Source organism: Hoplias malabaricus, chromosome 7 (genome assembly GCF_029633855.1).
Source record: "Hoplias malabaricus isolate fHopMal1 chromosome 7, fHopMal1.hap1, whole genome shotgun sequence".
Taxonomy (NCBI): Eukaryota; Metazoa; Chordata; class Actinopteri; order Characiformes; family Erythrinidae; genus Hoplias; species Hoplias malabaricus.
This window is the reverse complement of record NC_089806.1, coordinates 784,847-801,551: the sequence shown is the minus strand read 5'-3', so window position 1 is coordinate 801,551 and position 16,705 is coordinate 784,847. Positions and strand designations below refer to the sequence as shown.

Here is a 16,705-nt window from a genome sequence, read left to right as displayed (position 1 = left end):
AAACACAAGAATACACATCATAAACACGTCCCCATTCAGCCACACACACCTGAGGACAGGTAAACACAAGAATACACATCATAAACACGTCCCCATTCAGCCACACACACCTGAGGACAGGTAAACACAAGAATACACGTCCTCATTCAGCCACATACATCTGAGGATAAGTAAACCCAAGATTACACATCATAAACACGTCCCCATTCAGCTACACAACCTGAGGACAGGTAAACCCAAGAATACACGTCATAAACACGTCCCCATTCAGCTACACACACCTGAGGACAGGTAAACAGGAGAATACACACATCCAGATTCAGCTACGCACACCTGAGAACAGGTAAACCCAATATTACACATCATAAACACGTCCCCATTTAGCTACACACACACACACACCTGAGGACAGGTAAACAGGAGAACACACACATCCAGATTAAGCTATGCACACCTGAGGACAGGTAAACACGAGAATACACATCATAAACACGTGCCGATTTAGCTACGGGCACACGTGAGGACAGGTAAACAAAAAAATACATGTCATAAACATGTCCAGATTCAACTATACACACCTGAAGACAGGTAAACACACATAAAAACATCCATAAAACACATGCAACACCCCAAGTTCACACCTGGCTCGTGTTGAGAGGGTGTCTCTTTTCTGGGAAAGAAGCTCCTGCTCAGCCCCAGCCTCTTACACCCAATCACCACAACTGCATGTATGTATGTGATATAAATCATTGTAAAGACACAGGTGGGACATTTACCTCGAAGCCCTTGGTCTTGGCAGCGCTCCAGAACTGGTCGAAGTATTTAACTTTGTCATTAATGGCATCAATTATGATGAAGGGGAAGAATCCATCATCCAGAGTCTTCTTAAAGGTCTTCAACATGCTGCTCCTGTACGTGTCCTCCATCTCTGGCTCATACTCGTACTCTAGAACCTAGAGAGGGAGAGAGAGGGAGAGAGAAAAAAAAAATTCAGTATTCAAACAACTTTACAACTTTTTACAGAAGAGCAAACAGAGGCAGTCGGATAGTTCTCTTAAATCAACTATAGACAATACAACTACACAGAATAAGGCACTATATCTATGAAATTAAATAATAGCAGCAAGGAATGGCAGTGTGTATAGGTATACGCATAGAATGTAATATACATATGTAATATACTATTACATATATACGTAATATAATATACAAAATATACATACATATAATGAATAAACATGTTTAGACCACCCTGGTTACAACACCCTGGAGGGAAACCAGGATTCAGAACCAATAACTGATCACTACACTTTGTGTCACTTTTAAATCATCCTCACAGCCCCTTCACCATTAAACGCCCATTAAGTTCTGACCTTGGTTCTGACCCGTTTCCCTGTGTCTGGGTCTTTCTCCTCCTTCTCCACCTCAGTCATGAAGTAATCGTCCAGACCAAGGACTCGGGGAGGAGCTCCACCACACTCCACCTCTTTATCCTGCAGGAGGAAAAACACAGGCACCTTAACATTCAGATCAAAGACATCAGTAAATACCTGGAAAAGCACATCAGTCACGCAGCCTCCAAACTATAACCCCATAATTCTTTAATCCCTCATTCGTACTGCTCAGTTTATACACTGCTCTTTCAGAGGAGGGAGGGTCCCTGTTGGCTGCACTCACTCAGGGCTCAGACTGTAAAGATGCTTTGTGACACCACCACCTGTGAGGCTGTGGGCAGGGCTTGGAGAAAGATGTTTGCCGTTTCAGTCACAGCTGGGTCACAGACTCCTAATGATCATGGGCTCTGAGCACTACACTGATGACCCCTACAGATACAGATGTGACTCACACCAGCAGGAGCTGTGGATTTATAACAGGGAAAAAGAGAGGGGCTCACCCGAATGAGTTTAGCGAGATGACTTTTTCCACTTCCCGGCAAACCCCGCATTATCACCACAATCTGAAAATAAACACCACTGTTATTTTTTTACATAGTCTTATTCCTACATTTCCACTTCTATAGCACTGTTGCAGACACCTGAACAACCTCAGAGTGCAACCCTGATCTCAGATTTGTTCATATTGTTCAGGAAAACAAGCCCAGGTCAGAGAGTGTCCCGAGCGTTACCCGATCTGGCCGCGATGCTCGTCCTGGGTGTTTCAGGATGTCCTCCACGTTCTTGGTCTCCGGCTTCTTCTCCACTCTCGGAGGGACCACAGCAGGGGGAGGGGGAGGAAGTGATGCCACAGGAGGAGGGCGTTCCTCAGGATAACTCCGCCTCTCATCTGAAAAACATCCACATCATGGTTATTACCTTCACCACAGAAGGGCCCAGTCGTGTCCAAAGTAAGGCATTAAAGCATTTGTAAAACATTTATAAATAACTAATAACATTCATTCATTCATTATCTGTAACCGCTTATCCATTTAGGGTCGCGGTGGGTCCAGAGCCTACCTGGAATCATTGCGCGCAAGGCAGGAATACAACCTGGAGGGGGCGCCAGTCCTTCACAGTGCAACACAGACACACACATACGGACACTTTTGAGTCGCCAATCCACCTACCAATGTGCGTTTTTGGACTGTGGGAGGAAACCGGAGCACCCAGAGGAAACCTACGCGGACACGGGGAGAACACACCAACTCCTCACAGACAGTCACCCGGAGCGGGAATCGAACCCACAACCTCCAGGTCCCTGGAGCTGTGTGACTGCGACACTACCTGCTGCGCCACCGTGCCATGCCACTAATAACATTTCTGAAATAATACACTACAAATCCCATTTACAGAAAAGGTTCAGAGGGTTCACCACTCTGTGAAAGATTGCAACCAGTGAAATCATTCAAGCTCAACTTAAAATAGTAAAGCACCCGTGGATTTCATCATCTACAGCCCAAAATATCATTAAATGTTTCAGAGAATCCAGAGAAGGCATTACATATATATTTTTTTTTCAAAATAGGGTTGGTAAATCAGTTAATATTTCTAATGATATCAAGGTCACTCCAAACTCATCTCTAACAGGCAGAGACAGGACAGGACATCTGCTGTCTTCCTGAACTTGACTGAAACGACCAAGACCACTACAAGATAGGACGCGAAAGAAGGTCTGTACTCACTCCCATAACCCGAAGGTCCGTGATCGTAGCGCTCCAAACTTCTTTCGTACGATGACCTGTCATAGCCCGGTCTGTTATAAACCTCTCGATCTCTGCTAGAGCGCCCCCCGTGGTCTCTGATGTCTCTCTCTCTGTCTCTGTAACCTGATCTGGGAGCACCAGGTGGAGGCCTGCAACACACAGTGGGAGTCAGGATTGCAGCACCAAATGTGAACATGCTATTTTGAATAGCAAGATCCTGCACAAGATAAACTCCCACCTCTCATCTCGGGAGAAGCGCTCTCTTTCATATCGTTCTCGATCATAATCCAAAGGAGATCGATCTCGGATAACGTCTCTTTCCCATTCGCGTCCATACTCCCGCGGTTCCGTGTACGGGTCGCTTCTTCGGTCGTAGTATGGGTCTCGGCGACCGAGAGGTTCTACAGAAGAACACCAGGACAAATCAGAAGATTACAGACTACAGAGGTATCATGAGCATAAGATTTCACACAGGGCATCAACCGACCTTTCTCGTATCGGTCAGATGGCAGCGGATCAGGCCTCAAAACAATTCTCTCTCCATATGAGATTCTCTCCACTGTCGTACCTATGTCTGTTTATGGGAAACAAAAAAAATAATAATAATAAATAATCACTGACTTCCAACAACATTCAGAATAATTCAGTCTGAAAGGCTTAACCAGCGTTAAAACCACCAAATTACAATTCAGGACAAAGATATCAATCAGCTCGTGTCTCAATCACTCAGTTCAAGACTCACCACGTCCATGCCCATAATCCACAGTCTTGGCGATGAGAGTGGATGCAGGAGGTGGAGCTGGAGGGGTGTGCAGGTAGTCCGCCACTTGTGTTGTGGAAGATAATCCAGCCTGTGCAGTGTCAGACAGCAGAGTCGTAGTCTTTCAGAGAGATGAAAGGTATAAAAAGACATAAAAGCCTATTCTGGAAGAAGCTAATAAAGAAGCTCTGTAATGAAGCAACACAAACGCTGTGTACCTGAAGTGCATTTTTAACCTCAGGTGGAATCTCTAGTCCAAGAAGACCAGTAGGAAGATCAGATGATAGAGCAGCAGATTCCGAAGGATCTCCCAATGCCTTTTTACTTTCCTGAAGTTCTCTGTTACCAAATTAACAAGAAAACATTAACACCCTCCAAATCAAAAGTGAGCAAATCCATCCCACACCATACAAGCCATGTCCAATATTATCCACAGAGGCTGTGCTTAGATTCAGAAATCAAGAAGTCAGCAGACTTGTCCCAACTCAACTGCAACAACACTAGGCCTTTGCAGATAAGACTGGAGAAGTCTGTGTCATTCCTGTCCCTTAATACCTTATCATCTTCAGTTCCTGAGCAGCTTTGAGGATGATCTCATGTTGCCTCTGAGAAAGAGCAAGCACCCCTTTAGCTGTCACCGAAGACGAGTCATCCAGTGGAATATCAGGAGCACTGCTGGCTGGTGGAGGAACCTCAGCTTCCCTCTCGTAAAGTGGCTCAGGTTCACTCGGATGAGAGTACCTTCTCTCAGGGGGAGGTGGTGGTGGTGGTGGTCTTTCCCAGTCAGGACGTGTATGGTAAGGGGGTTCCAGGTCTCGATCATGATAAAGAGGATCATCAGGATAATTGGGTCCTCTTCGTTCAGCTCTAATCAGATCATCTTTCTCATATGGTAATGGTCTTTCCCTCTCCTCCATCCACTGATCTTCTCTGAGACGTTCAGGAGGACCATGGGGATGAAAGTCCCGCTCTGGGCGTGGCCTTCCCCACTCGTCACGCTGGTGGTAATACTCCTCGTCTTCCCCATACTCTCGGGGACGGTAATCGGGCGGCGGTCTTCGGTATCTGTCATCTTCTGGTCCAAACTCACTGCCGTATTCTTCCTCATACACTGCCTCTGAGTCTGCATGGGGAGGTTGTGGTCTTCTCCACCTTTCTCTTGGCATTGGTGGAGGTCTCATGGGTGGCCTTCTCATTTCTCGAGGATGTAATGGCGGATGCCTCGGTTCCCTGCCATGAGGGTGCGGTGGCCAACCAGGTTCCCTCTGCATTTCATCTGGGTAACCTGGTTGACCCATCGGATCCCTTTCCAATATTTCATGAGCTGGAGGTGGGCGTCTCATCATCTCATGCCGCGGTGGTGGACCCCAAGGACCAGGTCCCCGTCTGAACCGAGGACCCATATGTTCCCGGTTTATGTGGGGAGGCCCATGTGGAGCATATTCCATGCTGCCAGGTGGGGGAGGGCGTCGAGGACCATAGGGCATGAAGCGAGGATGGAAAGGAGGGCGTCTAGGCCCCTCATGAGGAAAAGGGGGACGAAGGGGCACTGGTGGCCTTCTATCGCTCCAGTACGGATCTCCTTCTTCCCAGTATTCCTGGGACTGCTCCTCTTGCCAATTTTCTTCAGGAGCTTCTTGGGGCTCCTCTTCATAATACTCTTCTGGAAAATGATGCTCTTCTGGTTGCCAGATCTCATGAGGTCCCTGGTCCTCTTGCTCTTGAGAACCATCTACCCAAGCATAGTTTTCTTGTCCCTCGGTTGGTGGCTGATGGTCATAGGAATCATCATGGAAACCGGTGTCAGGAGGAGGCGGCAGGCCCATAGGGCCACCAAACTGCCCGCGACCACGGCCACGTCCTCGCATCAGTAAAGGACCCTGACCCCTTCCCCTTCCTCTCATTGTATGTGGGGGACAAGTCTCTAATGAGGCACCTGAAGGCTCCTTGGGTATATCCTGTTTTAACGGTGCTTGCAGAGGGGGCCTGGTTTGTTGCTGGGTCCCATTACTGGCACTGATGCTTTCAGAAAGTTCTGAACTTGTGCTTTGAGGAATTTTGTTGGCAGTGCTGACAGGGGGCTTTGGAGGAACTGGTGAGGATGTTGACAAAGGTGTTTTGGGGATATCTTTCTTCAGTTCCTCTTTAGGAGTCTGTTTACTGGGTTCCTCAGGTTTCTTGGGTACATCTGTGTGAGTCTGGGGAATGGGTTCACTCTGTAGAAAAAAGCCATCGTCTGAATCCATTATGTCATCAGTCATTGACTTGTTGGTGTCTGCACTATTGTTTTTCTGAATTTTGTCTTGAGGAGTTTTGTTCTCGCTCTGGCTTGTCTGCACACTCAAAGAAGGGGATGCCTTTGGCTCTGTGGGTTTAGTTTGAGGGGGTTTCGACTGATTCTGTTCCAAAAGCCCAGGCTTGCACTGTGGGCCTATGAAAGGTTGCTGAGGTGGTCCAGGTGGTCTCTCAAAGCGAGATGGTGGACTCTGCCTTGGGGGATTATCAAATCTTCCTGGCACCCCTGGTCGGACCAGATTATGTCTTGGCGGCATTGCCAAGTTCTGAGCTGCATCAAATCTAGGAGGGCCACTAAAGCGCTGAGGTGGGGGTTCAAACCTTGGGCCTCTAGGTCCTTCAAACCTAAAGACAACAAGAAACAAAATAGCTGAAAAACAGAAACATACAGACTAGGGCTGTTCCGAATACCATCTGAGCATAGAGCATCTGAGCTTAAGGTGTCTTAGATAATCCTCATACTATGCCCTCTTTAAAATCCTGGCTCACAGCATGGGTTCGCTTGCTACCATCTCTCACCAACTTGTGTATGCACAGTGCCACAAGTGCTGCTTTTCCACTGAATGGTACCGATGGTTCTGCTTCCATCTGCATGTTTCCACCATGAAATGTAGCTAGTGACATCACAAAACCCTGTCTCTAACAGGAAGAGAACGCATTGATAACCACAACAGCAGAGGTAATGTTGAGCATTGTTTACGCAGCATTTATTGGAATGTTTTTGGGGTTTTTTTTTAGGACTAAACACAGCTCTGCCAGTTTGCTAGATTGTGCTGGACGTCTGAATTGCTTGAATAGAATTAGAGACACACAACAGAAATTTAACATACCACACATCCTAATTATAAGATACTGTCCACATTTTTGAGTACTGCGGTATTCTGTATTATGTTATAACCCACAAGCCTAGGTACCATGCCATGGAAAAGCGCCATAAAAGCACAGTATATGTTTCAGGATTCATTCATACAAAGACTTATGTAGATGAGCTTGAACACGGGTGGAGATGTGTGCTTCCGAGAGGCAGAGCCACGATAATGTTTGAGTGGAGTTTTACCTTTATTGATAGCCTACATTTATCTGAAAAGACAAATATCCATACAAATACCTACCCAATGAACAATAATTTGAATATTCAGGACCAGCTCTAGTACAGAATCGATTATATCGGGGCTAACACAGACCAACATTGTGTCCCGCCACTCAAGTTAAGATTGTAATATAGACCTCACAGTTATCTAAGCTAAAAGACAACCGAAATCTGTCTACAGGTCTCCTACAAAGTTCGGAAATCCATCTTTGATGTCATTTTACTTTATCATTCTTTAATTTTTTTTTTTCGACCTTCCCTTACCTTGGACCCCTGGGCCCTTCAAACCTTCCATGAGGACCAGGCTGTCTTGGTCCTGGTCCTTGAGGACCTGGCTTGTATGGCTCTGAAGGACCTTCTGGTAGGTTTGAGCCTGGCATGCTCTGAGGGCCCTGGGGACATGGGCCTCCTGTTAGATCCATGTTGTTCTGTGGTACAGAAGGCCCAACCGGGCCAGTCTTTGGCGGGTGTGTATCTGGTGCTGGAGGACGAGGTGGTCCGTAGGTTCCTATCATGTTTCCATAAGGATCGGAGACGTTGTATTGCTGCTTCATGGCTCTGAGGGTGGAGACCCTCTCGTGCAGGTGAGCGGACGTGGAGTTCATCTGTTCCTGCCACTGTCTCCACTGGCCCTCGTAATCCTGCAGCTGGTCTTTGTGAGGGTAGACCTGGAACTGCTCCAGCCACAGCTTAAAGTGCCGGTCCCACTCCTGCAGCACCGGTGCAAACTGCTGCTGCTGCATCTCATAGTGTTTCAGCTGCATGTCCACAGGCATTGTCTGGACAGGAGGAATAACAAGCTGAAACATGCAGATACTGACGATGTCACGGACCGCCCACCTTTAGACCCCGGTCTACCTCATACTCTTACCCCACACATTCACCCCACAGCTCTGACCCCACACAGTCCCCCCTCTGGGAGTCTTCTGGCTCTAACCCCAGGCGTATCCCAGTGGCTCTAACCCTGGGGACGTGTCCCATCCTCTCTAACCCCAGGCAGGCACTCTAAACCCAGCCGTAACCCTGCAGCATCAAGCCCGGGAGGACCCCTCTGGCTCTAATCCCAGGAGGACCCCTCTGGCTTTAACAACGGGCATATCCCTGTGGCACTAACCCTAACCCCAGGAGGACCCCTCTGGCCCTAATCCCAGGAAGACTCCTCTGGCTCTAACCACGGGAGGACACTTCTGGCTCTAACCCCAGGGGAACCTATAATAAACAAGGTGCTGTTACCTGTAGATGGGCTGGCTGCTGTATGACCTGCTGGTACTGCTGTAGAACCTGCTGGAGCTGAGCATGTTCCTGCATCAGCGCCTGGTACTGAAACCCGGCTCTCTGCTGCTGAACCTGCTGCCAATGTGCTGCAGCCGCCTGGAGCTGCTGCAACCGGGCTGCCTCCACAGGGTCACCAGAATCACACCCAACACTGCCCTAAACACAAACAGAACAGTCAGAGAACGCAGAACACCTACACCGGGTCATCAGAACCACACCTAATAATGCCCCAAACACAAACAGAACAGTCAAAGAAATCGGACCACCTCCACCAGGTCACCAGAACCACACCCAACACTGCCCTAAACACAAACATAACAGTCAAAAGAACCGGACCACCTCCACCAGGTCACCAGAACCACACCCAACACTGCCCTAAACACAAACAGAAAAGTCAGAGAACTGAGACCACCTACACCGGGTCTCCAGAACCACACCCAACACCGCTCTAAATACACACACAACAATCAACAGTCAGAGAAACCAGACCACCACCACCACCACCGGGTCTTCAGAACCACACACACAGAACAATCAACAGTAAACTTTAACTGTAATGTACTGTTGCTCCAGTTAAGGTGGAAAAAAGGTAAAAGCATACTTTATCATCAGTTTGTTTATTCAATGGGGAATATAATGTGGATCAGAAGCGCTAAAACGTAACTGACACTGTTTAAGGCAGAAAGGATGCACTAATCTGCACCATTTAAGGTAAATTAGAGACAAGCCAATGCAACTAACTGCTTTAATGTGGCACAGCAACACTGAGGTAAGGTGGATCACAGACAACAAAATCAAACTAATTCATCATTTAAGGTCAAATGGACGAACTAAAACGTAACTTCTGCATTAAGGCAAAAACACCCAAATGTCACATTTGCACCATTTAAGGTGGAAAAGAGGCAACAGAATTCAACTAATAAATCATTTCATGTGGAACAGAGGCAGCAGGATGCATCTAATTCATCCTTTAAAGTGGAACAGACTCATCAGTACAATGCAATTGCTTCCTTATTGAATGTGGAACGGAAGCTGTAGAATGTAACGTCTCTGTCATTTAATGTGGGCAGAAAAGTGTAATTAATAATCAGTGAATAATAGACGGTCCTGTCTCAGCTCAGACGGGTCATCACTGGGTCCGGTCATTGACCTGTCCTCAGGGGGGGCGGTAGTGACTGGTCTTTACCTTGCTGTCCTCGGGCGGAGGGGGCGGAGGGGGCTCCTCTTTCGGAGGAGGGGGTGGAGGAGGCGCTGTGTTCGGGGGTTCTGTCGGAGGAGGGGGGGCCGCCGTCTGATCGCTGCCTTTGGCTGGAACACCGTTCGGGTTCTGTTTGGACTTCTCGTTCTTTAACCGCTGCAGGTTCTGGAGGTGCTGCTTGTACCAGTACTCCTGCTGCTCCTGGAGGACAGACACACACACATATATATAAGTGCAGCAGCACCCACTGTGGGAGCGAGTTCTACAGACTAATGACGTAGGTGTTCGGGGGTCATGGTTGTGATGTCAGAGCCCATGTGTGCTTGGCAGATTCTGATTGGTTGAACCGTGTTCCTCAGAGCAGGATTTCAGAGTTAGTCCGATAAACTAAGCCCTGAGTTCAGGGTTATCCAGTAGGACCCTGACCTCCAGTGGATAAGCAGAGGAAATACAACAGCAGCTAGCTCTGAGTACTGACCAGACTGGGGTTTACTCTCTGATTCAGGGAATTTCAGATTTGGGGGAAACGTACATTTTGAGGAAATCTGAAGCTGCTCTGATGTGGAGTGTTTTATTCCAGATATGTTTCTAAGGCAGATAATGCATTAGGTGTGGACACCTTGTCTGAAATGACACTCTGGCACACGAGGTTTATATATTCCACTGATAATCTGAACTAGTCTGAGGTAGAGATGACTCTCTGATGAGGTTTTTATATTCCACTGATAATCTGAACTAGTCTGAGGTAGAGACGACTCTCTCTGATGAGGTTTTTATATTCCACTGATAATCTGAACTAGTCTGAGGTAGAGACGACTCTCTGATGAGGTTTTTATATTCCACTGATAATCTGAACTAGTCTGAGGTAGAGACGACTCTCTCTGATGAGGTTTTTATATTCCACTGATAATCTGAACTAGTCTGAGGTAGAGATGACTCTCTGATGAGGTTTTTATATTCCACTGATAATCTGAACTAGTCTGAGGTAGAGACGACTCTCTCTGATGAGGTTTTTATATTCCACTGATAATCTGAACTAGTCTGAGGTAGAGACGACTCTCTCTGATGAGGTTTTTATATTTCACTGATAATCTGAACTAATCTGAGGTAGAGACGACTCTCTCTGATGAGGTTTTTATATTCCACTGATAATCTGAACTAGTCTGAGGTAGAGACGACTCTCTGATGAGGTTTTTATATTTCACTGATAATCTGAACTAATCTGAGGTAGAGATGACTCTCTCTGATGAGGTTTTTATATTCCACTGATAATCTGAACTAGTCTGAGGTAGAGACGACTCTCTGATGAGGTTTTTATATTCCACTGATAATCTGAACTAGTCTGAGGTAGAGACGACTCTCTCTGATGAGGTTTTTATATTCCACTGATAATCTGAACTAGTCTGAGGTAGAGACGACTCTCTCTGATGAGGTTTTTATATTGCACTGATAATCTGAACTAGTCTGAGGTAGAGATGACTCTCTCTGATGAGGTTTTTATATTCCACTGATAATCTGAACTAGTCTGAGGTAGAGACGACTCTCTGATGAGGTTTTTATATTCCACTGATAATCTGAACTAGTCTGAGGTAGAGACGACTCTCTGATGAGGTTTTTATATTCCACTGATAATCTGAACTAGTCTGAGGTAGAGATGTCTCTCTCTGATGAGGTTTTTATATTCCACTGATAATCTGAACTAGTCTGAGGTAGAGATGACTCTCTGATGAGGTTTTTATATTCCACTGATAATCTGAACTAGTCTGAGGTAGAGACGACTCTCTGATGAGGTTTTTATATTCCACTGATAATCTGAACTAGTCTGAGGTAGAGACGACTCTCTGATGAGGTTTTTATATTCCACTGATAATCTGAACTAGTCTGAGGTAGAGATGACTCTCTCTGATGAGGTTTTTATATTCCACTGATAATCTGAAATAGTCTGAGGTAGAGACGACTCTCTCTGATGAGGTTTTTATATTCCACTGATAATCTGAACTAATCTGAGGTAGAGATGACTCTCTCTGATGAGGTTTTTATATTTCACTGATAATCTGAACTAGTCTGAGGTAGAGACGACTCTCTCTGATGAGGTTTTTATATTCCACTGATAATCTGAAATAGTCTGAGGTAGAGACGACTCTCTCTGATGAGGTTTTTATATTCCACTGATAATCTGAACTAATCTGAGGTAGAGACGACTCTCTCTGATGAGGTTTTTATATTCCACTGATAATCTGAACTAATCTGAGGTAGAGATGACTCTCTCTGATGAGGTTTTTATATTCCACTGATAATCTGAACTAGTCTGAGGTAGAGACGACTCTCTGATGAGGTTTTTATATTCCACTGATAATCTGAACTAGTCTGAGGTAGAGACGACTCTCTCTGATGAGGTTTTTATATTCCACTGATAATCTGAACTAGTCTGAGGTAGAGACGACTCTCTGATGAGGTTTTTATATTCCACTGATAATCTGAACTAGTCTGAGGTAGAGACGACTCTCTGATGAGGTTTTTATATTCCACTGATAATCTGAACTAGTCTGAGGTAGAGACGACTCTCTCTGATGAGGTTTTTATATTTCACTGATAATCTGAACTAGTCTGAGGTAGAGACGACTCTCTGATGAGGTTTTTATATTCCACTGATAATCTGAACTAGTCTGAGGTAGAGACGACTCTCTGATGAGGTTTTTATATTCCACTGATAATCTGAACTAGTCTGAGGTAGAGACGACTCTCTGATGAGGTTTTTATATTCCACTGATAATCTGAACTAGTCTGAGGTAGAGACGACTCTCTGATGAGGTTTTTATATTCCACTGATAATCTGAACTAGTCTGAGATAGAGACGACTCTCTCTGATGAGGTTTTTATATTCCACTGATAATCTGAAATAGTCTGAGATAGAGACGACTCTCTCTGATGAGGTTTTTATATTTCACTGATAATCTGAACTAATCTGAGGTAGAGACGACTCTCTCTGATGAGGTTTTTATATTCCACTGATAATCTGAAATAGTCTGAGATAGAGACGACTCTCTGATGAGGTTTTTATATTCCACTGATAATCTGAACTAGTCTGAGGTAGAGACGACTCTCTGATGAGGTTTTTATATTCCACTGATAATCTGAACTAGTCTGAGGTAGAGACGACTCTCTGATGAGGTTTTTATATTCCACTGATAATCTGAACTAGTCTGAGATAGAGACGACTCTCTCTGATGAGGTTTTTATATTCCACTGATAATCTGAAATAGTCTGAGATAGAGACGACTCTCTCTGATGAGGTTTTTATATTTCACTGATAATCTGAAATAGTCTGAGGTAGAGACGACTCTCTGATGAGGTTTTTATATTCCACTGATAATCTGAACTAATCTGAGGTAGAGACGACTCTCTCTGATGAGGTTTTTATATTCCACTGATAATCTGAAATAGTCTGAGATAGAGACGACTCTCTGATGAGGTTTTTATATTCCACTGATAATCTGAACTAGTCTGAGGTAGAGACGACTCTCTGATGAGGTTTTTATATTCCACTGATAATCTGAACTAGTCTGAGATAGAGATGACTCTCTCTGATGAGGTTTTTATATTTCACTGATAATCTGAAATAGTCTGAGGTAGAGACGACTCTCTGATGAGGTTTTTATATTCCACTGATAATCTGAACTAATCTGAGGTAGAGACGACTCTCTCTGATGAGGTTTTTATATTCCACTGATAATCTGAAATAGTCTGAGATAGAGACGACTCTCTGATGAGGTTTTTATATTCCACTGATAATCTGAACTAGTCTGAGGTAGAGACGACTCTCTGATGAGGTTTTTATATTCCACTGATAATCTGAACTAGTCTGAGATAGAGATGACTCTCTCTGATGAGGTTTTTATATTCCACTGATAATCTGAACTAGTCTGAGGTAGAGACGACTCTCTCTGATGAGGTTTTTATATTCCACTGATAATCTGAACTAGTCTGAGGTAGAGACGACTCTCTGATGAGGTTTTTATATTCCACTGATAATCTGAACTAGTCTGAGGTAGAGACGACTCTCTGATGAGGTTTTTATATTCCACTGATAATCTGAACTAGTCTGAGGTAGAGACGACTCTCTGATGAGGTTTTTATATTCCACTGATAATCTGAACTAGTCTGAGGTAGAGACGACTCTCTGATGAGGTTTTTATATTCCACTGATAATATGAACTAGTCTGAGATAGAGACGACTCTCTCTGATGAGGTTTTTATATTCCACTGATAATCTGAAATAGTCTGAGATAGAGACGACTCTCTCTGATGAGGTTTTTATATTTCACTGATAATCTGAACTAATCTGAGGTAGAGACGACTCTCTCTGATGAGGTTTTTATATTCCACTGATAATCTGAACTAGTCTGAGGTAGAGACGACTCTCTGATGAGGTTTTTATATTCCACTGATAATCTGAACTAGTCTGAGATAGAGACGACTCTCTGATGAGGTTTTTATATTCCACTGATAATCTGAACTAGTCTGAGGTAGAGACGACTCTCTCTGATGAGGTTTTTATATTCCACTGATAATCTGAACTAATCTGAGGTAGAGACGACTCTCTCTGATGAGGTTTTTATATTCCACTGATAATCTGAACTAATCTGAGGTAGAGACGACTCTCTCTGATGAGGTTTTTATATTCCACTGATAATCTGAAATAGTCTGAGGTAGAGACGACTCTCTCTGATGAGGTTTTTATATTCCACTGATAATCTGAACTAGTCTGAGGTAGAGACGACTCTCTGATGAGGTTTTTATATTTCACTGATAATCTGAACTAATCTGAGGTAGAGATGACTCTCTCTGATGAGGTTTTTATATTCCACTGATAATCTGAACTAGTCTGAGGTAGAGACGACTCTCTCTGATGAGGTTTTTATATTCCACTGATAATCTGAACTAGTCTGAGATAGAGATGACACCACACTTTTATTAACGCAGTATTTGGTCAGACACAGGTGTTCATTAATGAGTCCTAAACCCTCAGAGATAAAGATAAATAGGGTCAGACACAGAGTTACTACACTGGAGAATAGGAAATGTTAAAGGCCCAGTGAGGCCCCGGCCTGTGGCTGAAGCCGGACAGAGAGCCCCAGGGCTCGGAATATAAAGCTCTGCTCGCCTGGAGGCTCATGCTGGAGAACTCCGACTGCTGCGGCGGCTCCTCCGGGACGCTGGGTCCGACTTTGTGAGCGCTATCTCCGGCGGAGTGTTTCAGCGGGTCGCTGATGGCAGCGCTGCCGGGCGGGACGCTCCCGGGGCCCTGTGGGTATACGGTTGAGCCCGCGGAGGTGGAGCCGAACCCCGGTGAGCCAGAGCCGAAACCCCCTGAGCCGTACCCCGCCGGACCGGGCCCGGGCGAACCGCTGTGCTGCAGGACTGACTGCAGCTGGCGCTGGTGGAGCTGCTGGAGCTGCTGCATCTGCTGGAGGTGCTGCTCCTGGAGGCTGGAGAAGTTGGAGTGCGAGGGCGCAGGCGGAGCTCCGAAGGGCGGCCGCGGGGGTCCGGAGCCCGGGACGCGGGACCCGAAGGGAGGCGGCGGGGGCTGCTGTGGAGCTCCGCAGTATCCACCCCACATCGGGTACATCTTGTCTCGATCACCGCGCTGAGAAAGACTCTACTGCTGCCCTTTACGTGCGTCCCCGGGGCGCATCACCACCGGGTAAACCGCTCGGTCCGACCTCTGTCCGCTGCTCCGGGGGATTATCATCAAGTATACGCTAATTTGAAGCCGTCTCCGGGCCTCGGCCTAACCGCGCCGCTTAGCACCGTGCTAACAATAAACGGAACGACGTTCCCTCATCCCTCAACATGCGTCAGCACGCCCTGCGTAAGACAGACGGATCTGTTCCAGTCCGCTCTCACAACCGCCTTCGCTGACTCGCTCCCTCCAGGCCTTCTAACCCTAAACCTGTGTGGACATGGCGGGTCTGTTCCAGTCCGCACTCCATAGAGCACTCGTTCACTCGCTCCCTCCAGGCCTTCTAACCCTAAACCTGTGTGCTAGGCAGGTCTGTTCCAGTCTGCTCTCACAACCGCCCTCGTTCACTCACTCCCTTCAGGCCTTCTAACCCTAAACCTGTGTGGACATGGCGGGTCTGTTCCAGTCCGTTCTCCCTAGAGCCCTCGTTCACTCGCACCCTCCAGGCCTTCTAACCCTAAACCTGTGTGCTAGGCAGGTCTGTTCCAGTCTGCTCTCACAACCACCCTTGTTCACTCACTCCCTCCAGGCCTTCTAACCCTAAATTTGTGTGCTAGGCAGGTCTGTTCCAGTCTGCTCTCACAACCGCCCTCGTTCACTCGCTCCCTCCAGGCCTTCTAACCCTAAACCTGTGTGAACATGGCGGGTCTGTTCCAGTCCACTCTCCCTTGAGCCCTCGTTCACTCGCTCCCTCCAGGCCTTCTAACCCTAAACCTGTGTGAACATGGCGGGTCTGTTCCAGTCCACTCTCCCTTGAGCCCTCGTTCACTTGCTCTCTCCAGGCCTTCTAACCCTAAACCTGTAGGGACATGGCGGGTCTGTTCCAGTCCGCTCTGACAGCCGCCGTTGTTCACTCCCTCCCTCCAGGCTTTCTAACCCTAAACCTGTGTGGACATGGCGGGTCTGTTCCAGTCCGCACTCCATAGAGCACTCGTTCACTCGCTCCCTCCAGGCCTTCTAACCCCAAACCTGTGTGCTAGGCAGGTCTGTTCCAGTCTGCTCTCACAACCACCCTCGTTCACTCGCTCCCTCCAGGCCTTTTAACCCTAAACTTGTGTGATAGGCAGGTCTGTTCCAGTCTGCTCTCACAACCGCCCTTGTTCACTCGCTTCCTCCAGGCCTTCTAACCCTAAACCTGTGTGCTAGGCAGGTCTGTTCCAGTCTGCTCTCACAACCACCCTCGTTCACTCGCTCCCTCCAGGCCT

At 46.5% G+C, this 16,705-nt stretch overlaps 1 protein-coding gene across 3 annotated transcripts in view; it reads right to left on the bottom strand.

Annotated features, from left to right (window-relative positions):
• The window catches only part of ylpm1 (YLP motif containing 1), a 45,119-nt gene extending 29,434 nt beyond the window's left edge, over positions 1-15,685 (bottom strand). The window contains exons 1-14 of one of the 3 annotated variants that reach the window (XM_066677393.1): positions 14,922-15,685; positions 9,746-9,958; positions 8,518-8,715; positions 7,549-8,063; positions 4,455-6,539; positions 4,118-4,238; positions 3,882-4,020; positions 3,627-3,713; positions 3,378-3,540; positions 3,119-3,288; positions 2,126-2,283; positions 1,895-1,957; positions 1,374-1,493; positions 777-953 (exon numbers count right to left, since the gene is read on the bottom strand). In XM_066677393.1, coding sequence (XP_066533490.1) covers positions 777-953; positions 1,374-1,493; positions 1,895-1,957; positions 2,126-2,283; positions 3,119-3,288; positions 3,378-3,540; positions 3,627-3,713; positions 3,882-4,020; positions 4,118-4,238; positions 4,455-6,539; positions 7,549-8,063; positions 8,518-8,715; positions 9,746-9,958; positions 14,922-15,386 — 4,674 coding nt within the window. In that variant the 5' untranslated portion in view covers positions 15,387-15,685. The remainder of the gene's footprint in view (positions 1-776; positions 954-1,373; positions 1,494-1,894; positions 1,958-2,125; positions 2,284-3,118; positions 3,289-3,377; positions 3,541-3,626; positions 3,714-3,881; positions 4,021-4,117; positions 4,239-4,454; positions 6,540-7,548; positions 8,064-8,517; positions 8,716-9,745; positions 9,959-14,921) is intronic. The other 2 variants (XM_066677391.1, XM_066677392.1) reach the window with 2 other exon arrangements.
• Positions 15,686-16,705: the final 1,020 nt, after the last annotated feature.